The 26,744-nt window shown below is 51.6% G+C and overlaps 1 protein-coding gene across 2 annotated transcripts in view; it reads left to right on the forward strand.

Annotated features, from left to right (window-relative positions):
- Positions 1-986: 986 nt before the first annotated feature.
- FLOT1 (flotillin 1) overlaps positions 987-26,744 on the forward strand; it is a 43,447-nt gene continuing 17,689 nt past the window's right edge. For both annotated transcript variants that reach the window (XM_075323427.1, XM_075323428.1), the window contains exons 1-3: positions 987-1,132; positions 4,689-4,734; positions 11,870-11,945. In XM_075323427.1, the coding sequence (XP_075179542.1) occupies positions 4,689-4,734; positions 11,870-11,945 (122 nt within the window). In that variant the 5' untranslated portion in view covers positions 987-1,132. The remainder of the gene's footprint in view (positions 1,133-4,688; positions 4,735-11,869; positions 11,946-26,744) is intronic.

Below are 26,744 nucleotides of genomic sequence, written 5' to 3' on the forward strand. Positions count from 1 at the left end.
GTTTTTTGGTCGCCGCAAGTTTTACGCAAAATGCAATAACAGGCGATCAAAACGCTACCATTAGAAACATCAGCTCGAGACGCAAAAAATAAGCCGTCACTGAGCCATAGATCCCAAAAAATGAGAACGCTACGGATTTCGGAAAATGGCGCAAAACGTACGCCACTTTTATTGGACAAGCTTGTGAATATTTTTTAACCCCTTAGATACAAGTAAACCTATACATGTTTGGTGTCTACAAACTCGCACCGACCTCAGGCATCACACCCACACATCAGTTTTACCATATAGTGAACATGGTGAATAAAACATCCCAAAAACTATTGTGCCATCACACTTTTTTTGCAATTTTTCCACACTTGGAATTTTTTTGCTGCTTTCCAGTACACCATATGGAAAAACGTATAGTTTCATTTAAAAGTACAACTTGTCCCGCAAAAAACAAGCCCTCATATGGCAAGATTGACGGAAAAATAAAAAGGTTACGGCTCTCGGAAGAAGGGGAGCAAAAAACAAAAACGCAAAAACGGAAAGTGCCCCGGGGCTGAAGGGGTTAAAGCCAAACAGTGCTACAATGTTATGAATTTTCAAAAACAAACAATTTTTGACATAAAATACGTGCATTTAAGTAAAAAAACAAAACCCCACAAACAATATATTCTGCCTCCGAAGGTGGATATGATCTCTTTCAACAATCTATAAAATTGTGTGGTATTCTGCTGTGACGTTACACTGGAGCGTGCAGTGAGCTGTCCCGAACACTAGATGGCGCTGTGTGCAGCAAATAACCCATAGACATCTGATGGCGCGGTGTGCAGTGAGCGGTCCCGGACACCAGATGGCGCTGTGTGCAGTAAATAACCCATAGACGTCTGATGGCGCGGTGTGCAGTGAGCGGTCCCGGACACCAGATGGCGCTGTGTGCAGTAAAGTAACCCCCAGACACTAGATGGCGCTGTGCGCGACTCTATGATCCTGCCATTATCACCAGTGATTAGTGTAGGAGGAGGGGGCAGCAGGGTGGAGCAGTAACGGGAAGGAAAACACAGAAGGAAGAGAAAAACTGAGGGAGAGCGGAGGACTGAGAATTATCACCAGGAAGGTCACGTTATAGGCTGCAGCTCACAGCAAGGTGCAGTATACACAGCTGTGTGTGTATGTGTATGGGAGGTGTGGGCACGGCTGTGTGTGTGTATGGGAGGTGTCTGCCACTCCTGGGTGCGGCCAGTGTCACAGCAGACACTATATACCCATTGCACTGCCTCTAATATAATCCCATCTGCACCTCCTCTGCTTGCTGTCAGTGAGTGGAAACTTTCCTGCTTCCCTCCAATCCAGATCCTGCCTTGTGTAATGAGCCTCTTCTCTGTGTAAGCAATGGATGTTTCCATTCACTGACAGTTATCAGAGCGAGGAACTGATACTCCACTGCTCCTTTTATTAGGTAATAAAACAGAGCTACCTGGTAAATCCTCCACAGCACAGACCTCACTGAAATGATGTCACGTACACCCATGTGACTGCTGCAGCTAATCACTGGCTTTTTAGCATAAAGCTGCTCAGAGCAGTGATTGGCTGCAGCGGTCACATGGTTGTTATCACTGCAGGGAAGTAAACAGAAGGCTGATGGGGAACTTTTGCTTTATTTTGCAGCATAAAAAGGTTTTTAACCCCTTTTTAAATTGGCTGGGGTATAGGTGCAGTACCAGGCACAGGCTGTGCACAGAGGTGGCGCTGTTTATGATGCGCACTGCCATGTTTGTTCTAAACCCACACAAGACAAAATATGTTATTGTGTTAGATTAGGTTACCACAGGCCAGACGTCAGGAGATGCTGGGAGTTGTGGTTCTCGGCTGTAGTCTTTCTGCTGTTGCCGCTCCTCTCCTCTGTAATGGAGGAGCAGCAGACATGTCTCCTGCCAGCTGAGTACTGCGGCTCCGGCTGCCAGCTCTGCAGTCACTAATGTAATCAGTCCTCCCACCGGCGGATACGGAGCAGCTTCTGGCCGTCAGCGAGGACATATTCTATCTGTGCTGGAAGCCGATGTTACACAGTCACATGCCGATCGCTCTGGATCTGCTCAGCATTTTTTGCAGTTGATTTCAGTGGGAATCCTGTAATAGTTTTACAAAATAGAGGAAAACTAATTTATTTATTTTTAAAGGGGTCTCACAACGGACTCATGATGGACATATTTAGTGCCTAGTCCCTGGCGGTCTGGTGGTTTATGGCACATGGTTCCTGGAGATCTAATGGTTTCTGGCACACGGTTCCTGGATATCTAAGGCTATGTGTTCACGGTAGAATGTTGCTGCGGATTTTTCTGCATGAAAATCCGCGACTTTCCCGGCAAATCCGCACCTTTTCAAAGGTGCGGATTTACCGCGGAATTGCCGCGGATTCTGGTGCGGATTTTTTTTTTCCCAATTCTATAGCCAAAATCCGGATCAAAATCCGCAACAATAATTGACATGTTGCAGATTTTTCCGGATCAAAATCCGCGGCAAATCCGCCGCGGAAAAATCCGCAGCATGGACACAGCATTTCCAAAATGCCATTGAAATGGCTGGGAAGTGCCGCTGCTGCAGGTTTTCGGAAAATCCGCGGCTTTTCCGCGAGAAATCCGCGGCAAAATCCACGCATTTTCCGCAGCGTGGACACAGAGCCCTAATGGTTTCTGGCATACACGGTTCCCGGCGGTCTAGTGACTTATGGCATATGGTTCCTGGAGATCTAATGGTTTCTGGCATACACGGTTCCCGGCGGTCTAGTGGCTTATGGCATATGGTTCCTGGAGATCTAATGGTTTCTGGCACACGGTTCCTGGAGATCTAATGGTTTCTGGCACGCACGGTTCCCGGCGGTCTAGTGGTTTCTGGCACGCACGGTTCCCGGCGGTCTAGTGGTTTCTGGCACGCACGGTTCCCGGCGGTCTAGTGGTTTCTGGCACGCACGGTTCCCGGCGGTCTAGTGGTTTCTGGCACGCACGGTTCCCGGCGGTCTAGTGGTTTCTGGCACGCACGGTTCCCGGCGGTCTAGTGGTTTCTGGCACGCACGGTTCCCGGGCGGTCTAGTGGTTTCTGGCACGCACGGTTCCCGGGCGGTCTAGTGGTTTCTGGCACGCACGGTTCCCGGGCGGTCTAGTGGTTTCTGGCACGCACGGTTCCCGGGCGGTCTAGTGGTTTCTGGCACGCACGGTTCCCGGGCGGTCTAGTGGTTTCTGGCACGCACGGTTCCCGGGCGGTCTAGTGGTTTCTGGCACGCACGGTTCCCGGCGGTCTAGTGGTTTCTGGCACGCACGGTTCCCGGCGGTCTAGTGGTTTCTGGCACGCACGGTTGCCGGCGGTCTAGTGGTTTCTGGCACGCACGGTTGCCGGCGGTCTGGTGGTTTCTGGCACGCACGGTTCCCGGCGGTCTGGTGGTTTCTGGCACGCACGGTTCCCGGCGGTCTGGTGGTTTCTGGCACGCACGGTTCCCGGCGGTCTGGTGGTTTCTGGCACGCACGGTTCCCGGCGGTCTAGTGGTTTCTGGCACGCACGGTTCCCGGCGGTCTAGTGGCACACTGTTCCCGGAGGTCTGGTGGCTTGTGGCACTCTAGTGGCTTCTGGCACACGGTACTTTTGCTTTTTAGCTATGTAAGGGTATGTGCGCACGTTGCTTTTTACCTGCTTTTTACCTGCTTTTTTGCTGCTTTTTCTTCTGCGCTGTTTAATGCCAAAATGGATGTGTTCTTCTATTCAAGCAAAGTCTATGGGAATTTGGGTTTCTTGTTCACACTATGTTGTTCAAAATGCTGCCTTTTTGAGGCAGAACTTTGGTCAAAAACTCAGCTTTTCAAAGAAGCAACATGTCAATTGTTTTTGCCATTTGGGTTTTGCACTGCAAAGCTGAGTTTTTGACCAAAGTTCTGCCACAAAAAGGCAGCATTTTGAACAACATAGTGTGAACAAGAAACCCAAATTCCCATAGACTTTGCTTGAATAGAAGAACACATCCATTTTGGCATTAAACAGCGCAGAAGAAAAAGCAGCAAAAAAGCAGGTAAAAAGCAGGTAAAAAGCAACGTGCGCACATACCCTAATACTACATCACCCCTGTAGTGGCCACTGCAGGCAAAGTGAGCAGAGACAAGATTGTGTGTGATTGCGAGAGGCCCGGGATTGTCTGCACTGTTGCCCTTTTCATGTGATTCATCCAGAAACCAGCGGTTGTGCAATCTGGAGTCACGCGGAGTCCAGCCGTGGTGTAACGACCACAGACAGGAAGGACCAGGAGACAGAACAGAAGTCACAGGGCAGACCCCTCTACCACCCGATACATGCACGGGCTTATTACACTGCTGACCCTGATGGAGCCATCGCCTAATGATGAAATTGCAAAACAATAGTCCCCGATTATTGATAACAATAATGCAGGGTGAAAGCAACTAAACCGAGAACACACAGGCTTTGGGGCAGATTTATCAAAAATGTCCAAAAGGAAAACTGTAGGTTACCCAAACCAACCAATCACAGAGCAGCTTTCATTTTATCAGCGCAGTCTTTGAAGTGAAAGCTCTGCTGTGATTGGTTTCTCTTCCAGAACCTTTTGATAAATGAGGTCTTTTATGTGTAGAAATGTGCAGTAAAATTTTTACATAGCGTATCACTCGGGACCACCGCTCATTGCTTTATTTCTTCACATTCAGATGGTGTTTTATACCTGCGGACCGAACGAAGCCATGGTGGTGTCGGGTAAGATTGTGTCCCGTCCCAGACTCTCCCTCATCGTATAATGGGACAGTATCTCAATGTAAATTCTGCATCGATTCGCGACCTCTGCATGTTCTCATGTAACAGAAACCTTTATATATTCCATTCCTGCATGAAAAATGAGTTAACTGAGTGTCCATTAGTGAGCTCATTTTGAAAGGAGAATTTATTTTTCTTTTTCGCTCCTAATTGGGAGACCCAGACAGTGGGTGTATAGCTACTGCCTCTGGAGGCCGCACAAAGAACTACACTTAAAAGTGTAAGGCCCCTCCCCTTCTGGCTATACACCCTCCCGTAGGAGTACGGATTCCTCAGTTTTAGCTTTGTGCGCAAGGAGGTCAGACACGCACGCATAGCTCCATTGTTTTTAGTCAGCAGCAGCTGCTGACTATGTCGGATGGAAGAAAAGAGGACACATACAGTGTCCCCAGCATGCTCCCTTCTCACCCCACTTATGTCGGAGGTGTTTGTAAGGTTGAGGTACCCATTGCGGGTACGGCGGCAGGAGCCCACATGCTGATTCCTTCCCCATCCCTTTTTACAGGGCTCTGGGTGAAGTGGGATTTACCGGTCTCCAGGCACTGAGACCGGGCTCCATCTACAGCCCCTGGAGAAGATGCTGGATGGAGCGGAGTACGTCAGGGACATGGCCCTGCTTCCTTAAGGTACTCTGTGTCCCCGTGCATTTGGCGCTCACACCGCAGCATGCTGGGTGTTGTAGTGCGCCGGGGGACGTCAGCGCTGCGGCGCCTGTGCCATGGCCTCATTCAGCTTAGCTGAAGCAGGCACACTTATGGGATCGGCCGCGCCGGCCGCTGGGGCTGCGGCACGGCTGGCACTTGTAGTGCGCCGGGGACTTCAGCGCGGCCTGCGCTTTTACGGCGGCCGCGCTGATAACTACAGTCCCCGGCTTTTTGCGGCCTGTTTCCGTTCGTTCCCGCCCCCGGACCTGCCAGTCAGGAGAGGGGCGGGACGCTGCCCACGTCTAGGACTCGGTCGCGCCGGCCGCTGGAATAGCGGCGCGGCTGGCACTTGTAGTGCGCCGGGGACTTCAGCGCGGCCCGCGCTTTTACGGCGGCCGCGCTGATAACTCGAGTCCCCGGCTTTTGCGGCCTGCTTTCGTTCGTTCCCGCCCCCAGACCTGCCAGTCAGGAGAGGGGCGGGACGCTGGCCAGTGCATCAGCGCTGAGGGCTGGAGTCGTTTTTACATACTCCAGCCCTCACAGTCAGCACAGAGGGGACACTGTTCCCGCACTTTTGTTTGGGAACTCCCACGGACCGCCCCTCTCCACACAAGCCGGCAGCCATTCTTGCCAGACACGCTGCGCTGCAGAGGGGAGCCGGGGAGACCCAGACAAGGCATTCTGCAGCCTCTTACCCGCTGTTCAGCGGGCGGTAAGCAGCCCTCAGGGCTCACCCCCTCTTGTGCTCGTAGTATTCTTAGTATTTTGTTGCTACAAATACTTTGTACTGCATAGCGCTGGTCGCCCTTTTGGCTATAGACTCTCTCACATGCAGAGAGCCAGCAGCATGTCGCCCGTAAAACGCAAGGGTGCCAAAGCACAGACATTATATGCTTCCTGCACCGCATGTGGGACTTTTCTACCGGCAGGCTCCACGGACCCCCATTGTGTGCAGTGCTCGGCCCCTGCGGCGCTTGCACAGTCGGGACCTCTGCTGGACGTGTCCCAGGGTGTACCACCTGTGAATGCTGTCCAGGTGACAGGAACTGAGTTTGCAGCTTTTGCTGACAGAATGTCTCTCACTATGTCACAAATTCTTGACACATTGCGAGCTAGGCCTGTACTTCAGACCACGGACACTGTGCAATCATTGCCCCCTGGTCCCCCTCAGCTCCTAGCTCCGGGACGGGCATCTACACCTCAGGGTGAAGACTCTGACTCGGACGATGGCCCCGGGCAGCCTAAGCGGGCTCGTTATGACGGGCCTTCACATTCATCTCAATGGTCTGGATCCCAGCGGGATGAATCTATGGGTGATGAGGCGGACGTAACTGATCAGGATTCTGATCCTGGGACCGCTCTCAATCTAGATACACCAGATGGTGACGCCATAGTTAATGATCTTATATTTAACATCAATAAGATGTTGAATATTTCCCCACCAGCTCCTCCTGTAGAGGAGTCAGCTTCGCAGCACGAGAGAATCCATTTCAGATACCCTAAGCGTACATTAAGCACTTTTCTGGACCACGCTGACTTCAGAGACGCAATCCAGAAACCCCACGCTTATCCTGAAAGGCGTTTTCCTAAACGACTTAAAGATACACGCTACCCTTTTCCCTCTGAAGTGGTCAAGGGTTGGACCCAGTGTCCAAAAGTGGATCCTCCAATTTCCAGGCTTGCAGCTAGATCCTTGGTTGCTGTTGAAGATGGAGCGGCACTTAAAGATGCCACTGACAGGCAGATGGAGCTCTGGCTGAAATCCATCTATGAAGCGATTGGAGCGTCATTAGCGCCTTCTTTTGCGGCCGTATGGGCACTCCAAGCTATCACGGCCGGGCTTGCGCGAGTCGACTCAGTCACACGTGCATTTGCCCCGCAGGTAGCACCATTGACCTCGCAAATGGCGGCATTCGCGTCGTACGCGATTAATGCTGTTCTGGACGCTACAAGCCGCACGGCAGTGGCGTCAGCCAACTCAGTTGTTTTGCGTAGGGCTCTGTGGTTGAGACATTGGAAAGCAGATTCTCATTCCAAGAAGTGCTTAACCAATTTGCCTTTTTCTCGTGACCGATTGTTTGGAGAGCGTTTGGATGAAATCATCAAACACTCCAAGGGTAAGGACTCTTCCTTACCGCAACACAGACAAAACAAGCCCCAACAGAGGAGGGGTCAGTCTGGTTATCGGTCCTTTCGAGGACAGGGCAGGTCCCAATTCGCCTCGTCAAAAAAGACTCAAAAGGACCAGAGACGTTCAAATCCTTGGAGGTCTCAGTCACGCCCAAAAAGACCAGCCGGAGGAACCGTTGCCAAAACGACGTCCTCCTGACTTGCGGTCTCCGATACCCACGCCCGCGGTCGGTGGGAGGCTGTCCCACTTTGGCGACATTTGGCTAGCAAGCGTCAAAGACCGTTGGGTGAGAGATATTCTATCTCACGGGTACAGGATAGAGTTCAGTTCTCGTCCGCCAACTCGTTTCTTCCGAACTTCTCCACCACCAGACCGAGCCGATGCTCTGTGGCAGGCGGTGGCCGCTCTAAAGGCGGAAGGAGTGGTGACCTCCGTCCCTCTTCAGGAACAGGGTCACGGTTTTTACTCCAATCTGTTTGTGGTCCCAAAAAAGGACGGATCGTATCGTCCCGTCCTGGATCTGAAGTTGCTCAACAGACACGTAAAAGTCAGGAGGTTCCGGATGGAATCCCTACGCTCCGTCATAGCCTCAATGTCTCAGGGAGATTTTCTAGCATCAATAGACATCAAAGATGCGTATCTCCACGTGCCGATTGCACCAGAGCATCAGCGTTTCCTACGTTTCGTCATACACGACGAGCACCTACAGTTCGTAGCGTTACCCTTCGGTCTGGCAACAGCCCCCCGGGTCTTCACCAAAGTCATGGCAGCAGTAGTAGCTGTTCTGCACTCGCAGGGTCACTCGGTCATCCCGTATCTAGACGACCTGCTTATAAAGGCATCCTCTCAAGAAGCATGCCAACACAGTCTGGAGGTGGCGCTAGACACTCTCCAGACTTTCGGGTGGATTATCAACTTTCCAAAGTCTCATCTAATCCCGACCCAATCTCTGACTTATCTTGGCATGGAGTTTCATACTCTCTCAGCGATAGTGAGGCTTCCACTGGACAAGCAGTGCTCGCTACGGACTGGAGTGCAATCTCTCCTTCAGAGCCAGTCGCACTCACTGAGGCGCCTCATGCATTTCCTAGGAAAGATGGTAGCAGCAATGGAGGCAGTCCCGTTCGCGCAGTTTCATCTGCGCCCTCTCCAATGGGACATTCTGCGCCAATGGGATGGGAGATCGACGTCCCTCGACAGGACGGTCTCCCTCTCTCAGACTGCCAAGGACTCTCTACTTTGGTGGCTTCTCCCCAACTCATTGTCACAGGGAAAGTCGTTCCTTCCCCCGTCCTGGGCAGTGGTCACGACAGATGCGAGCCTATCAGGGTGGGGAGCGGTGTTTCTCCACCACAGGGCTCAGGGGACGTGGACTCAGGAAGAGTCCACCTTGCAGATCAATGTTCTGGAAATCAGAGCAATCTATCTTGCTCTGCGAGCCTTCCAACAATGGCTGGAAGGCAAGCAGATTCGGATTCAGTCGGACAACTCCACAGCGGTGGCGTACATCAACCACCAAGGGGGAACACGCAGTCGCCAAGCTTTTCAAGAAGTCCAGCGGATTTTGACGTGGGTGGAAAGCAGAGCGTCCACCATATCTGCAGTTCACATCCCAGGCGTGGAAAACTGGGAAGCGGACTTTCTCAGTCGCCAGGGCATGGACGCAGGAGAATGGTCCCTTCACCCGGACGTGTTTCAACAGATCTGTTGCCGCTGGGGGTCGCCGGACGTCGATCTGATGGCGTCACGGCACAACAACAAAGTCCCAGTTTTCATGGCACGGTCTCACGATCACCGAGCGCTGGCGGCAGACGCATTGGTTCAGGATTGGTCGCAATTCCGACTCCCCTATGTGTTCCCACCTCTAGCATTGTTACCCAGAGTTCTCCGGAAAATCAAGTCCGACTGCCAACGAGCCATACTCGTCGCTCCAAATTGGCCAAGAAGGTCGTGGTACCCGGATCTGTGGCATCTCACGGTAGGCCAGCCGTGGGCACTACCAGACCGTCCAGATCTGCTGTCTCAAGGGCCGTTTTTCCATCAGAATTCTGCGGCCCTGAACCTGACTGTGTGGCCATTGAGTCCTGGATCCTAGCGGCCTCAGGTTTATCTCAGGGAGTTGTTGCCACAATGAGACAGGCTAGAAAACCATCCTCAGCTAAGATCTATCACAGAACGTGGAAGATATTCTTAGCGTGGTGTTTGGCTCAAGGGTTTTCTCCCTGGCCATTTGCATTGCCAATTTTTCTTTCCTTCCTGCAGTCTGGGTTGGAAAAAGGTTTGTCCCTTAGCTCGCTTAAGGGTCAAGTCTCCGCGTTATCCGTATTCTTTCAGAAGCGCTTGGCACAGCTTTCTAAAGTACGCACGTTTCTCCAAGGAGTTTGTCATATCGTTCCTCCTTACAGACGGCCATTGGAACCCTGGGATCTGAACAAGGTTCTCCTTGCTCTTCAAAAGCCGCCTTTCGAGCCCTTGAAAGAGGTTCCCCTTTCTCGGCTTTCACAAAAGGTAGTTTTTCTTGTAGCGGTCACATCTCTTCGTAGAGTGTCCGAGCTGGCGGCGTTATCTTGCAAATCTCCCTTCCTGGTGTTTCACCAAGACAAGGTAGTACTGCGTCCAATTCCAGAGTTTTCTCCCAAGGTGGTTTCTTCCTTTCATCTCAATCAGGATATCACTTTGCCATCTTTGTGTCCGCATCCAGTTCACCAATTTGAAAAGGGTTTACATCTGTTGGACCTGGTGAGAGCACTCAGGATTTACATTTCTCGCACGGCGCCTCTACGCCGTTCGGATGCGCTCTTTGTCCTAGTCGCTGGTCAGCATAAGGGATCGCAAGCTTCCAAATCCACCCTGGCGCGGTGGATCAAGGAACCAATTCTTCACACATACCGTTCTGCTGGGCTTCAGATTCCATCTGGACTGAAGGCCCATTCTACCAGAGCCGTTGGTGCGTCCTGGGCGTTGAGGCATCAGGCTACGGCTCAGCAAGTGTGCCAGGCGGCTACCTGGTCGAGTCTGCACACGTTTACCAAACACTATCAAGTGCATACCTACGCTTCGGCAGACGCCAGCCTAGGTAGACGGGTCCTCCAGGCGGCGGTGGCCCACCTGTAGGAAGAGGCTGTATGACAGCCCGTTCATGTGGTATCTTTTTACCCACCCAGGGACTGCTTTTGGACGTCCCACTGTCTGGGTCTCCCAATTAGGAGCGAAAAAGAAGAAGGGAATTTTGTTTACTTACCGTAAATTCCTTTTCTTCTAGCTCCAATTGGGAGACCCAGCACCCGCCCTATTTGTTTTTAGGGTTTCGTTTTTTTCGGGTGCACATGTTGTTCACGTTGTTTCTTAAGTTCTCCGATCTAGTTATCGGATTGAATTTGTTTTTGAAACTGTTATTGGCTTTCCTCCTTCTTGCTTTGGTACTAAAACTGAGGAATCCGTACTCCTACGGGAGGGTGTATAGCCAGAAGGGGAGGGGCCTTACACTTTTAAGTGTAGTTCTTTGTGCGGCCTCCAGAGGCAGTAGCTATACACCCACTGTCTGGGTCTCCCAATTGGAGCTAGAAGAAAAGGAATTTACGGTAAGTAAACAAAATTCCCTTCTTTTTAAATCTTTTTCTGAGTTCCTCTCAGCTGATTTTTGACCACGGAGCACATCACAGGTGAATGGAGCACATCACAGGTGAATGGAGCACATCACAGGTGACTGGAGCACATCACAGGTGACTGGAGCACATCACAGGTGACTGGAGCACATCACAGGTGACTGGAGCACATCACAGGTGACTGGAGCACATCACAGGTGACTGGAGCACATCACAGGTGACTGGAGCACATCACAGGTGACTGGAGCACATCACAGGTGACTGGAGCACATCACAGGTGAATGGAGCACATCACAGGTGAATGGAGCACATCACAGGTGAATGGAGCACATCACAGGTGTGAAACCATGAGCCTATAAAAGCTAAATGGTGCTAATTTTTTGTTGAAACACAATTGTTTTTAGACACAAATGCATGTATTTAAGTAAACAAAAGCATAAAAATGTCCCCAGAGTTGGACAAGCAACTTAAAGGATCACTGGGCGTCTGCTGGGACCCCAAAGATCCAGTAAATGAAGGGTTGCAGCACTAAGGTCTGTCTTCACCTGTATCTCGGAGGTGCCCAGCCAGCTTCCTTGAGATGAATGTGGCTTCTCTCCTTGGGTTCAGCCCTACGTCCACATAATTCTAAGGATCGGTTACATTCCCAGAAATATAAGAGTCCTGTGTACAGGGCTCTTACCTCTGGTGTCTTGCAGGTTTCTGCCGCAGTCCTCCAGTGATGATCGCCGGTGGACGGGTCTTCGTCCTCCCCTGTGTGCAGCAGATTCAGAGGTAAGATTACTGGATTATTATTGATCTCTGGGTGTGTACATTGCCTTAAAAAAAGTATTCATACCTAAACTGTGAATGTTTCCACATTTTTTCACACTAGACCCATAAATGGTATGTATTTTGTTGGGATTTTGTGTGATATACCAAGTATTTGTGAAGTGTAAAGGAAATAATACCTGGTTTTCTAAACATTTTACAAACATTTGTAAAAGGACCACCTTTCTCTGTCTTTTGGGGGCTGTTACAAGGCTCTGTGAGATAAACAGAACTTGGGCTATTTTTTTTTTATATAACCTAACCCTGCTTTACTCTTCTCCACAACTTTATCCCTGACCTGTCCAGTGTGTTCCTTGGTTTTCATGATGCTGTTTGATCCCTAATGTTCTCACACAAACCTCTGAGGCCTTCACAGAACAACTGTATTTATTCTAAGGGCTCATGGGCACTTGCACAAAGCTTCCGATGCGAGAGCATCGGAAGCAATATGCTAATGACCCTCTGCTGTGGGTGTCAGCCGAGGGTCATGCAGTCTTGCGATCGTATCATAGCTGTGGAGGAGAGGGGGGGAGCACTTTCTCCCCATCTCCTCCGCTGTCTGTCTATGCGTGCATCGCACTGCAGTCGCATGACATGCAAGTGCAGTGCGATGTTGGGGGTGCGTGAGCCGAGACTCAATGCAAAACGCAGCATGCTGCGATTGCACCGAGAGCACGATTCGAGATGAGAAAAAAATAGCTAAAGGACACTGCACTATTGATTAACACTGGTGCAATACGACTTTTTTTTTTAATCATCGGATCGCACTAGCGCATGAAAATCGCAAGTAGACATGAGCCCTAAAACTAAATTACATGCAGGTGGACTCAATTTACTAATCAGGTGACTTCTGGAGACAATTGGTCACTCGTGACTTTAAGGGTATCAGAATATAGGGGGGCAGTAATACAAATGCAGATCCCAATTTTCAGATTTATATTTTTTAAAAATCTATAGAAAACAATGTATTATTTCCTTTACACCTCACAAAATACTTGCTACTTTGTGTCGGCAAATCACATAAAATCCCAATAAAATAAATGTAAATTTATGGGTACATCGTGAAGAATTGTGGAAAAGTAAAGTATACCAGGTATGAATAACTTTTCAAGGCTGTGTGTGTGTGTGTGTGTGTGTGTGTGTGTGTGTGTGTGTGTGTGTGTTTATATCAATCATAATAGCGAGTACACTCCTTTTTCGTAAATATTTTATTTTTTAATGGGACAACACTAAAGGGGGCTTTACACGCTACGATATCGTTAATGTTTTGTCGTCGGGGTCACGTTGTTAGTGACGCACATCCGGCGTCATTAACGATATCGCAGCGTGTGACACTGACCAACGACCTTAAGCGACCTCAAAAATGGTGAAAATCGTTCACCATGGAGAGGTCGTCCCAAACTCAAAAATCGGTAAGGGTTGTTTATCCAGGTGGTTCATCGCTCATGCGGCAGCACACATCGCTATGTGTGACACCGCAGGAGCGAGGAACGTCTCCTTACCTGCCGCCGGCCACAATGAGGAAGGAAGGAGGTGGGCGGGATGTTACGTCCGCTAATCTCCGCCCCTCCGCTTTGATTGGCCGGCCGCTTAGTGACGTTGCGGTGACGTTGCTGTGATGGCGAACGTCCCTCCCCCTTGAAGGAGGGATTGTTCGGCAGTAACAGCGACGCCGCCGACCAGGTAAGTATGTGTGACGCTGCCGTAGCGATAATGTTCGCTACGGCAGCGATCACAAACAATCGTATGCGCGACGGGGGCGGGTACTTACACGCTCGCTATCGCTACAAATTGCTAGCGATATCGCTACCGTGTAAAGCCCCCTTAAAGATCTGACCCTTTAAAGGGAACCTGTCACCAGATTTTTACCCTATGAGCTGCGGCCACCACCAGTGATCCCTTATATACAGCATTATAGAATACTGTATATAATAGCCCAGGCCGCTCTGTATAATGTAAAAAAAACACCACACTTTATTGGCAGTGCCAAACCCGTATTTATATTACATTGCTTCCCCGATGCAGCAGTTTAGTGGCTGGGGAAAGGAAGGAGGTATAGGATGTTAGTGGTGATCTGGTAAGAGAGTAAGGTCGGACTGGAAATACCCGGTATGTCAGATGGAGGCAGGTGAACAGGGCACGACATCCAACACTAGCCATGATCTTCAAAGTATTGGGACAGGGGCAAATCTCTTCTGAAAGAAGACGGGCCTGCAGAGTTCTGGCCACTATGGCGGAATCCGGACCTACCAGAAATGCAGAAACCTGAAGGATTTAGAGGGTGGGAAGATAGAGGGATATATTTGGTGTCACAAATTCTGCTGAATAATGTTCTTAAGAGCTTTGAGCAACTACAGACTGAGTTTCACCTCCCACATGTATTTTTCCACCAATATTTACAGCTGTGACACGCATTGGAGAGACAGGAGGTTTGGCCCTGTGAATGTAACATATTCTACGTTGCGCCCTTTGGTCATGTCTGAAGTCCTCTAGAGGTCTTATATCAGAACTATATAGGAAACTACTGCCTGCCCATTTGGATAGATACCCGTTTATGGCCAAAAATAAATGGGAGTGAGACTTAAGCGGGCTTTACATGCTACGATTTCGCTACAGCGATCTCGTTGGGGTCACGGATTTTGTGACGCACATCCGGCCGCTGTAGCGATGTCGTAGCGTGTGACTCCTAGGAGCGATTTTGGATCGTTGCAAAAACGTCCAAAATCGCTCCTCGTTGACATGGGGGTCCACTCCCAATTATCGCTGCTGTCGCTGAGGCGAAGTTGATCCTCGTCCCTGCGGCAGCACGCATCGCTACGTTTGACACCGCAGGAACGAGGAACATCACCTTACCTGCCTCTGGCCACAATGCGGAAGGAAGGAGGTGGGCGGGATGTTACGTCCCGCTCATCTCCACCCCTTCGCTATAATTGGGCGGCCGCTTAGTGACGTTGCTGTGACGTCAAACGGACCGCCCCCTTAGAAAGGAGGCGGTTCGCCGGTCACAGCGACGTCGAAGGCCATGTAAGCACGTGTGATGGGGGGTGCGCGATTTTGTGCGCGACGGACAGCGATATGCCCGTCGCGCACAAACGATGGGGGCGGGTCTCATGCTAGCGATATCGGGCCGGATATCGCAGCATGTAAAGCCACCCTTAGGCCCCTTAACTGATGACCAATGGTCGGACATATTGGAACAGATTCCTGAAATGGCAGTCTCGAACGTCAAAGGCTTTCTCAGCTGTTTCTCATCCATAGGGTGTACAAGACACCTATCCTTATGTTCCACATAGGACTTAGGCCATGTACGCACGTTGCGTTCAGTAATTTGCAGAAGAAAACACATACTTTGGCAGAATTTGTCATTGTCAAATTTGGTTTTGACCACAGAAACGCTGGAAATACGCAAGCGTTTTTATAGCGTTTTACATGCATTTTCTGTGCTTAAATTGAGGTGCGTTTTCAATACAAATACACATCTAAATAAGGTTTGACCATTCAAACAGTATGAAAAAATGTAAAAAAATAAAAAAATTATAAACTTAAATTCATACACTAATTTTCAGCAAATAATGTGTTTGATTAATTATGTTCATAATTAAAAGTATTGTTTGACTCATTTCTTTGTCGCTCCATTGGGAGACCCAGACAATTGGGTGTATAGCTTCTGCCTCCGGAGGCCACACAAAGTATTACACTTAAAAGTGTAAACCCCTCCCCTCTGCCTATACACCCCCCGTGCATCACGGGCTCCTCAGTTTTTATGCTTTGTGTTGAAGGAGGCACACATGCACGCAAGCTCCACAATTTAGTCAGCAGCAGCTGCTGACTATATCGGATGGAAGAAAAGGGGGCCCATAACAGGGCCCCCGGCATGCTCCCTTCTCACCCCACTCTGGTCGGCGGTGCTGTTAAGGTTGAGGTACCCATTGCGGGTACACAGGCAGGAGCCACATGCCGTTTTCCTTCCCCATCCCTTAGGGGCTCTGGGTGAAGTGGGATCCTAACCGGTCACCAGGCACTGGGACCGTGCTCCCTCCGCAGCCCCTGGGGGAATCTGCTGGACAGGAGACCGGGTATCGTCAGGGACAGGCCCTGCTACTCTGAGGTACTCTGTGTCCCCTTGGGGACGGCGCATAGAGCGCCTGTGTAACGGACGCTGCAGCAGCTGCTGGGTGTGTTTGTGCGCCGGGACTACCGCGCTGACCGCGCTTGTTTGCCGGCCGAGCTTATAACTTTAGTCCCCGGCTTTTGCGGCCTAGTACCGCATATTCCCGCCCCCGGACCTGCCAGTCAGGGGTAAGGGCGGGACGCTGCACTGGACGTCAGCGCTGAGGGCTGGAGCATACTTAGTATCCTCCTCCCCCCTCACTGAGCACCGTGGGGCACCAGATTCCCGCACTTTCTAAGGCACGCCCACGGCTCCCTCCTCCTCTCAGAACGCTGGCAGCCATTCCTATCAGCACTTCTGACGCTGGAGGACTTCAGAGACACAGCTCTGGGAGCAGGGAATCTGGTGGTCACACAACCGCTGAGGGCGGTCGGTAAGCCGCACCTGTTACTAGGTGCTGGCCCCCCTGGGTGCCGAAGTGTATATTTATATGCCTATATTGTATACATTACTCTGTACGGCCGCACTATTGCTTTGGCTATATACCCTCTCTGATTGCTCTAAGAGGAGACAACAGCATGTCGTCCGCAAAAAGCAAGGGTGCCAAGGCACAGGCTTACTTTGCAACCTGTACCTCATGTGCGGCTATGCTACCTGCAGGTTCCACCTACCCTCATTGTGTGCAATGCTCGGCCCCTGTGACACTCACTCAGCCGGAGCCTCTGACACTGGTGGGACCCTCGGCCCAGGTGGAACCACCTGCTGCCACTGTCCAGGTGACGGGGACAGAGTTTGCAGTATTCGCTGACAAACTTTCTGAGTCTATGGATAAATGGTCTGCTAAAATACTAGGAGCTTTGCAGTCCAGACCTGTAACACAGGCCCCGGGCACTGTTCAATCAGTTCCCTCAGACCCCCCTCGGTCGGCGCAGCAAAGTGCTCCTGGGGCGACTCATAGGTCCCACGGTGAGGACTCCGACACGGGCCACAGTCCCAGACCGGCTAAGCGGGCTCGCTGGGAGCGTCCCTCGACTTCATCACACTGTTCAGGGTCTCAGCATGAGGACTCTATGGAGGATGAAGCGGAGGTGGCAGATCAGGGCTCTGATTCTGACGCCGCTCTCAACCTTGATACACCTGAAGGGGACGCCATAGTAAACGACCTTATAGCGTCCATCAATAAGGTGTTGGATCTTTCTCCTCCAACTCCTCAGATTGAGGAGTCCGCTTCTCAGCAGGAGAAATTCCATTTTAGGTTTCCCAAACGTACACGGAGTGCGTTTCTTGATCACTCCGACTTCAGAGATACAGTCCAGAAACACCGAGCTTTTCCAGATAAGCGCTTTACTAAGCGCCTTAATGACACACGTTATCCCTTCCCCTCTGACGTAGTCAAGGGTTGGGCTCAGTGTCCCAAGGTGGATCCTCCAATCTCTAGACTGGCGGCTAGATCCATAGTTGCAGTGGCAGATGGTGCATCACTCAAGGATGCCACTGACAGGCAGATAGAGCTCCTGATGAAATCCATCTATGAAGCTATCGGCGCGTCCTTTGCTCCGGCATTCGCAGCCGTATGGGCACTCCAAGCTATCTCAGCTTGTCAGTCTGAGATTAATGCAGTCACATGTGCCTCTACTCCGCAGGTTGTGTCCTTAACCTCTCAGGCGTCGGCGTTTGCGTCCTACGCCATGAATGCTGTCCTGGACTCTGCGAGCCGTACGGCGGTAGCATCCGCCAATTCGGTGGCAGTCCGCAGGGCCATGTGGCTACGTGAATGGAAGGCAGACTCTGCTTCCAAAAAGTTCTTAACCGGTTTGCCATTTTCTGGCGACGCCTGTTTGGCGAGCAATTGGATGAAATCATTAAACAATCCAAGGGAAAGGACTCGTCCTTACCCCAGCCCAAACCAAAGAGACCTCAGCAACGAAAAATTCAAGCGAGGTTTCGGTCCTTTCGGCCCTCAGCCAGTTCTCAATTCTCCTCGCCCAACAGGCCACAGAAGGGTCAGAGGAACTCTGATTCATGGCGGTCTAAGTCACGTCCTAAAAAGACCGCCGGAGGAACCGCTCCCAAAGCGGCCTCCTCATGACTTTCGGCCTCCCCAAACCGCATCCTCGGTCGGTGGCAGGCTCTCCCGCTTTTGCGACGCCTGGTTGCCACATGTCCAAGACCGATGGGTGAGAGACATTCTGTCTCACGGTTACAGGATAGAGTTCCGCTCTCGTCCTCCGACTCGTTTCTTCAGAACATCACCGCCCCCCCGAGCGAGCCGATGCTCTTCTTCAGGCGGTGAGCACTCTGAAGGCAGAAGGAGTGGTGATCCCTGTTCCCCTTCAGCAATGGGGTCACGGTTTTTACTCCAACTTGTTTGTGGTGCCAAAAAAGGACGGATCTTTCCGTCCCGTTCTGGACCTCAAACTGCTCAACAGACACGTGAACACCAGGCGGTTCCGGATGGAATCTCTCCGCTCCGTCATCGCCTCGATGTCCCAAGGAGACTTCCTAGCATCAATCGACATCAGGGATGCTTATCTGCACGTACCGATTGTACCAGAGCATCAACGCTTCCTGCGTTTCGCCATCGGGGACGAACACCTTCAGTTCGTGGCACTGCCTTTCGGCCTGGCGACAGCCCCACGGGTCTTCACCAAGGTCATGGCAACAGTGGTAGCAGTCCTACACTCTCAGGGACACTCGGTGATCCCTTACTTAGACGATCTCCTTGTCAAGGCCCCCTCTCGGGTGGCATGCCAACACAGCCTGAACATTGCTCTGGAGACTCTCCAGAGTTTCGGGTGGATCATCAATTTCCCAAAGTCAAAATTGACACCGACCCAATCGCTGACATATCTCGGGATGGAGTTTCATACTCTCTCAGCGATAGTGAAACTTCCGCTGGACAAACAGCGTTCACTACGGACAGGGGTGCAATCTCTCCTTCGAGCCCAGTCGCACCCCTTGAGGCGCCTCATGCACTTCCTAGGGAAGATGGTGGCAGCAATGGAGGCAGTTCCATTTGCGCAGTTTCATCTGCGTCCACTTCAATGGGACATTCTCCGCAAATGGGACAGGAAGTCGACGTCCCTCGACAGGAAAGTCTCCCTTTCTCGGGCAACCAAGGCCTCCCTTCAGTGGTGGCTTCTTCCCACTTCTTTGTCGAAGGGGAAATCATTCCTGCCCCCATCCTGGGCTGTGGTCACGACGGACGCGAGTCTGTCAGGGTGGGGAGCGGTCTTCCTCCACCACAGGGCTCAGGGTACCTGGACTCAGCCAGAGTCCTCCCTTCAGATCAATGTTCTGGAGATAAGGGCAGTTTATCTAGCCCTAAAGGCGTTCCAACCGTGGCTGGAAGGCAGGCAGATCCGAATTCAGTCGGACAACGCCACGGCGGTAGCATACATCAACCACCAAGGCGGCACACGCAGTCGGCAAGCCTTCCAGGAAGTTCGGCGGATTCTGCTGTGGGTGGAAGCCACAGCCTCCACCATCTCCGCAGTTCACATCCCGGGCGTAGAAAACTAGGAAGCAGACTTTCTCAGTCGCCAGGGCATGGACGCAGGGGAATGGTCTCTTCACCCGGACGTGTTTCAAGAGATCTGTTGCCGCTGGGGGAAGCCGGACGTCGACCTAATGGCGTCCCGGCACAACAACAAGGTCCCGGCATTCATGGCACGGTCTCAAGATCACAGAGCTCTGGCGGCAGACGCATTAGTTCAGGATTGGTCGCAGTTTCGGCTGCCTTATGTATTTCCTCCTCTGGCACTGCTGCCCAGAGTATTACGCAAGATCAGGTCCGACTGCCGCCGCGCCATCCTCATCGCCCCAGACTGGCCGAGGAGGTCGTGGTACCCGGATCTGTGGCATCTCACGGTGGGTCAACCGTGGGCACTACCAGACCGTCCAGACTTACTGTCTCAAGGGCCATTTTTCCATCTGAATTCTGCGGCCCTCAACCTGACTGTGTGGCCATTGAGTCCTGGATCCTAGCGTCTTCAGGGTTATCTCAAGAGGTCATTGCCACTGAGACAGGCCAGGAAACCAACGTCCGCCAAGATCTACCACAGGACGTGGAGGATCTTCTTATCCTGGTGCTCTGATCAGGGTTTTACTCCCTGGCCATTTGCCTTGCCCACTTTTCTGTCCTTCCTTCAATCCGGAATGGAAAAGGGTTTGTCTCTCGGCTCTCTTAAGGGACAAGTCTCGGCGCTCTCTGTGTTTTTTCAAAAGCGTCTAGCCAGGCTTCCGCAGGTCCGCACGTTCCTGCAGGGGGTTTGCCACATAGTCCCTCCTTACAAGCGTCCGCTAGAACCCTGGGATCTGAACAGGGTGCTAACGGCTCTTCAGAAACCACCTTTCGAGCCAATGAGAGATATTTCTCTTTCACGCCTTTCGCAGAAGGTGGTCTTCCTAGTGGCAGTCACATCACTTCGGAGAGTGTCTGAGCTAGCTGCACTGTCATGCAAAGCCCCCTTCCTGGTGTTTCACCAGGACAAGGTGGTTCTGCGTCCGGTTCCGGAATTTCTCCCTAAGGTGGTATCCCCTTTTCATCTCAATCAGGATATCTCCTTACCTTCTTTTTGCCCTCATCCAGTTCACCAATGTGAAAAGGATTTGCACTTGTTAGATCTTGTGAGAGCACTCAGACTCTACATTTCTCGTACGGCGCCCCTGCGCCGCTCGGATGCGCTCTTTGTCCTTGTCGCTGGCCAGCGTAAAGGGTCGCAGGCTTCCAAGTCAACCTTGGCTCGGTGGATCAAGGAACCGATTCTTGAAGCCTACCGTTCTTCTGGGCTTCCGGTTCCTTCAGGGCTGAAAGCCCATTCTACCAGAGCCGTGGGTGCGTCCTGGGCATTGCGGCACCAGGCTACGGCTCAGCAGGTGTGTCAGGCAGCTACCTGGTCGAGTCTGCACACTTTCACGAAACACTATCAGGTGCATACCTACGCTTCGGCAGATGCCAGCCTAGGTAGGCGAGTCCTTCAGGTGGCGGTTGCCCACCTGTAGGAAGGGGCCGTTTTTCGGCTCTTTTACCGAGGTATTCTTTTACCCACCCAGGGACTGCTTTTGGACGTCCCAATTGTCTGGGTCTCCCAATGGAGCGACAAAGAAGAAGGGAATTTTGTTTACTTACCGTAAATTCCTTTTCTTCTAGCTCCTATTGGGAGACCCAGCACCCGCCCCTGTTCCCTTCGGGCTGTTGTTCTTTTGTGTACACATGTTGTTCATGTTGAATTGTTCTTGGTTCATGGTTTTCAGTTCTCCGAACATCCTTCGGATTGAATTTACCTTAGACCAATTTATAAGTTTCCTCCTTCCTGCTTTTGCACCAAAACTGAGGAGCCCGTGATGCACGGGGGGGTGTATAGGCAGAGGGGAGGGGTTTACACTTTTTAAAGTGTAATACTTTGTGTGGCCTCCGGAGGCAGAAGCTATACACCCAATTGTCTGGGTCTCCCAATAGGAGCTAGAAGAAAAGGAATTTACGGTAAGTAAACAAAATTCCCTTCTTTTTGATGTCGGAATGGATGTGTGGGCAAATGTAAACCTCTTGACCTCACTATGTCAGAAACGCATGCTTTGTTTTTGTCCAAAAAGCATGCGTTTAGCATCAAAAATGCATGTAAAACGCTACAAATTTCTTTAAGGATGCGTTTTGATGATTCTCATTGACTTCAATGTTAGCAAAACGCTGCCAAAATGGCAAAAACAATTGACAAGCTGCTTCTTCAAACGCAGAGTTTTTGACAAACTTTAGGTAACTAAAACGCAGTGTTTTTTACAGCATTGTGCGCACAAGAAATCCCTATTTCCCATAGACTTTGCCTGGAAATCAAAACGCATGCAATTTTGCAATAAAACGCTGCAGCTCAAAACCCTGCGGAAGCGCATGAAAAAACGCAACGTGTGTACACAGCCTTAGACCAAACGTGCAATGTGTCAGATGTGGACGGGATGAACGCCCGTTTAATGCACGTCATGTGGGAATGTGGACATATAGGTGAAGTTTGGAAGCAAGCTTTGGACCTAATAGAACAGGTGTACCACATTAAAATACAGCTCTCGCCCCCGTATCTGCCTGATGAATTTGTGGGAGGGAGGAGTGGACCCGGATTCTCAAACGGCCCTGGGTATAACACGTATTCTTTACCAAACAAGGAAGTTGCTGGCATACCATTGGCTGGATTTTTTGCCCCCAGCTTTAATGTAGCTTAAAAATAAGATGAATAACATTCCTAAACTGCAAAGAGGAGTCTATTTAAAGAGAAAAGCGCTGAGTAAATTTTATAAAATATGGCAGCCGTGGGTGGAGGCGTCAGGCCTTCTCTCTGCTGCGCTGGTCCAAGACGCTATGCTGGATCGTCTGTTTTTAATGTCTACAGTAAGGCTATGTGCCCACGGAAGCTCACACCTGCGGATTTTGCCGCTGAAAACCTGCAAATTTATCTGGATTTTCTATATAAATCTGCAGGTTTTAGCAAGTACAGACACTCCCCATGTTATCCTATGGGACATGGGGGGTGATGGGTCCGTGCTGCGGTATGTGCGGCTGCGGAATATGCTGTGGGTGTCCTGCAGCCGCATGTAACTGCATGTCAATTATTCCTGCTGAAATACCTGCAGAAATCCCGGCCCTCCACTATGCAGATAGAGGCCGGGACTTCCGCAGGTAAGTCGCACGAATGTCCGCAGGTTTACAGCAGATATTTTGCTGCAATCCCACAGCTATGTATAGCTACGGATGCCGGGGAGCTGCTGTGGGAAACTTGTGGCCGTACCTGCGGGAGCTGTGTGATCTCCCGTGGGCACATAGCCTAAAGGGTATTTTACACGCTACAACATCGCTAGTGATCTCATTAGCGATGTGACACGCTAGATCGCAGATGCGATCTGCCGAGATCGCACATGCGATCTGCCGAGATCGCACATGCGACCGGCGCTATACAAACGACCCATGTGCGATCTCGACAGATTGCATCTGCGATCTGGCGTGTCACATCACTAATTAGATCGCTAGCGGCGTCGTAGCGTGTAAAGCACCCTTAAAGGGAAATATCTTGGAATAAGAATTTGGTAGCTAGGATGATGCGAAACCTTGAAGAATGATGTGGAGAGCGGCTGGAGGGGACGGGTCTGATGACTGGATGGGAGCGGAGATAAGCTACAAAGAGACGCGACTGGCAAATAATCTTCCTGCTGGACAGATGTACTGTTGTAAACGTTAATTTCTTTGTCGCTCCATTGTGAGACCCAGACAATTGGGTGTATAGCTTCTGCCTCCGGAGGCCACACAAAGTATTACACTTAAAAGTGTAAACCCCTCCCCTCTGCGTATACACCCCCCCGTGCATCACGGGCTCCTCAGTTTTTATGCTTTGTGTTGAAGGAGGCACACATGCACGCAAGCTCCACAATTTAGTCAGCAGCAGCTGCTGACTATATCGGATGGAAGAAAAGAGGGCCCATAACAGGGCCCCCGGCATGCTCCCTTCTCACCCCACTCTGAGTCGGCGGTGCGGTTAAGGTTGAGGTACCCATTGCGGGTACACAGGCTGGAGCCACATGCTGTTTTCCTTCCCCATCCCTTAGGGGCTCTGGGTGAAGTGGGATCCTAACCAGTCACCAGGCACTGGGACCGTGCTCCCTCCGCAGCCCCTGGGGGAATCTGCTGGACAGGAGACCGAGTATCGTCAGGGACAAGGCCCTGCTACTCTGAGGTACTCTGTGTCCCCTTGGGGACGGCGCATAGAGCGCCTGTGTAACGAACGCTGCAGCAGCTGCTGGGTGTGTTTGTGCGCCGGGACTACCGCGCTGACCGCGCTTGTTTGCCGGCCGCGCTTATAACTTTAGTCCCCGGCTTTTGCGGCCTAGTACCGCATATTCCCGCCCCCGGACCTGCCAGTCAGGGGTAAGGGCGGGACGCTGCACTGGACGTCAGCGCTGAGGGCTGGAGCATACTTAGTATCCTCCTCCCCCCTCACTGAGCACCGTGGGGCACCAGATTCCCGCACTTTCTAAGGCACGCCCACGGCTCCCTCCTCCTCTCAGAACGCTGGCAGCCATTCCTATCAGCATTTCTGACGCTGGAGGACTTCAGAGACACAGCTCTGGGAGGCCCAGGCAGGGAATCTGGTGGTCACACAACCGCTGAGGGCGGTCGGTAAGCCGCACCTGTTACTAGGTGCTGGCCCCCCTGGGTGCCGAAGTGTATATTTATATGCCTATATTGTATACATTACTCTGTACGGCCGCACTATTGCTTTGGCTATATACCCTCTCTGATTGCTCTAAGAGGAGACAACAGCATGTCGTCCGCAAAAAGCAAGGGTGCCAAGGCACAGGCTTACTTTGCAACCTGTACCTCATGTGCGGCTATGCTACCTGCAGGTTCCACCTACCCTCATTGTGTGCAATGCTCGGCCCCTGTGACACTCACTCAGCCGGAGCCTCTGACACTGGTGGGACCCTCGGCCCAGGTGGAACCACCTGCTGCCACTGTCCAGGTGACAGGGACAGAGTTTGCAGTATTCGCTGACAAACTTTCTGAGTCTATGGATAAATGGTCTGCTAAAATACTAGAAGCTTTGCAGTCCAGACCTGTAACACAGGCCCCGGGCACTGTTCAATCAGTTCCCTCAGACCCCCCTCGGTCGGCGCAGCAAAGTGCTCCTGGGGCGACTCATAGGTCCCACGGTGAGGACTCCGACACGGACCACAGTCCCAGACAGGCTAAGCGGGCTCGCTGGGAGCGTCCCTCGACTTCATCACACTGTTCAGGGTCTCAGCATGAGGACTCTATGGAGGATGAAGCGGAGGTGGCAGATCAGGGCTCTGATTCTGACGCCGCTCTCAACCTTGATACACCTGAAGGGGACGCCATAGTAAACGACCTTATAGCGTCCATCAATAAGGTGTTGGATCTTTCTCCTCCAACTCCTCAGATTGAGGAGTCAGCTTCTCAGCAGGAGAAATTCCATTTTAGGTTTCCCAAACGTACACGGAGTGCGTTTCTTGATCACTCCGACTTCAGAGATACAGTCCAGAAACACCGAGCTTTTCCAGATAAGCGCTTTACTAAGCGCCTTAATGACACACGTTATCCCTTCCCCTCTGACGTAGTCAAGGGTTGGGCTCAGTGTCCCAAGGTGGATCCTCCAATCTCTAGACTGGCGGCTAGATCCATAGTTGCAGTGGCAGACGGTGCATCACTCAAGGATGCCACTGACAGGCAGATAGAGCTCCTGATGAAATCCATCTATGAAGCCATAGGCGCGTCTTTTGCCCCGGCCTTTGCAGCCGTGTGGGCACTCCAAGCTATCTCAGCTTGTCAGTCTGAGATTAATGCAGTCACACGTGCCTCTACTCCGCAGGTTGTGTCCTTAACCTCTCAGACGTCGGCGTTTGCGTCCTACGCCATGAATGCTGTCCTGGACTCTGCGAGCCGTACGGCGGTAGCATCCGCCAATTCGGTGGTAGTCCGCAGGGCCATGTGGCTACGTGAATGGAAGGCAGACTCTGCTTCCAAAAAGTTCTTAACCGGTTTGCCATTTTCTGGCGACCGCCTGTTTGGCGAGCAATTGGATGAAATCATTAAACAATCCAAGGGAAAGGACTCGTCCTTACCCCAGCCCAAACCAAAGAGACCTCAGCAACGAAAAATTCAAGCGAGGTTTCGGTCCTTTCGGCCCTCAGCCAGTTCTCAATTCTCCTCGTCCAACACAGAAGGGTCAGAGGAACTCTGATTCATGGCGGTCTAAGTCACGTCCTAAAAAGACCGCCGGAGGAACCGCTCCCAAAGCGGCCTCCTCATGACTTTCGGCCTCCCCAAACCGCATCCTCGGTCGGTGGCAGGCTCTCCCACTTTTGCGACGCCTGGTTGCCACATGTCCAAGACCGATGGGTGAGAGACATTCTGTCTCACGGTTACAGGATAGAGTTCCGCTCTCGTCCTCCGACTCGTTTCTTCAGAACATCTCCGCCCCCCGAGCGAGCCGATGCTCTTCTTCAGGCGGTGAGCACTCTGAAGGCAGAAGGAGTGGTGATCCCTGTTCCCCTTCAGCAATTGGGTCACGGTTTTTACTCCAACTTGTTTGTGGTGCCAAAAAAAGGACGGATCTTTCCGTCCCGTTCTGGACCTCAAACTGCTCAACAGACACGTGAACACCAGGCGGTTCCGGATGGAATCTCTCCGCTCCGTCATCGCCTCGATGTCCCAAGGAGACTTCCTAGCATCAATCGACATCAGGGATGCTTATCTCCACGTGCCGATTGCACCAGAGCATCAACGCTTCCTGCGTTTCGCCATCGGGGACGAACATCTTCAGTTCGTGGCACTGCCTTTCGGCCTGGCGACAGCCCCACGGGTCTTCACCAAGGTCATGGCAACAGTGGTAGCAGTCCTACACTCTCAGGGACACTCGGTGATCCCTTACTTAGACGATCTCCTTGTCAAGGCGCCCTCTCGGGTGGCATGCCAACACAGCCTGAACATTGCTCTGGAGACTCTCCAGAGATTCGGGTGGATCATCAATTTCCCAAAGTCAAAATTGACACCGACCCAATCGCTGACTTATCTCGGGATGGAGTTTCATACTCTCTCAGCGATAGTGAAACTTCCGCTGGACAAACAGCGTTCACTACGGACAGGGGTGCAA

This window comes from Anomaloglossus baeobatrachus, chromosome 9, assembly GCF_048569485.1.
Source record: "Anomaloglossus baeobatrachus isolate aAnoBae1 chromosome 9, aAnoBae1.hap1, whole genome shotgun sequence".
Taxonomy (NCBI): Eukaryota; Metazoa; Chordata; class Amphibia; order Anura; family Aromobatidae; genus Anomaloglossus; species Anomaloglossus baeobatrachus.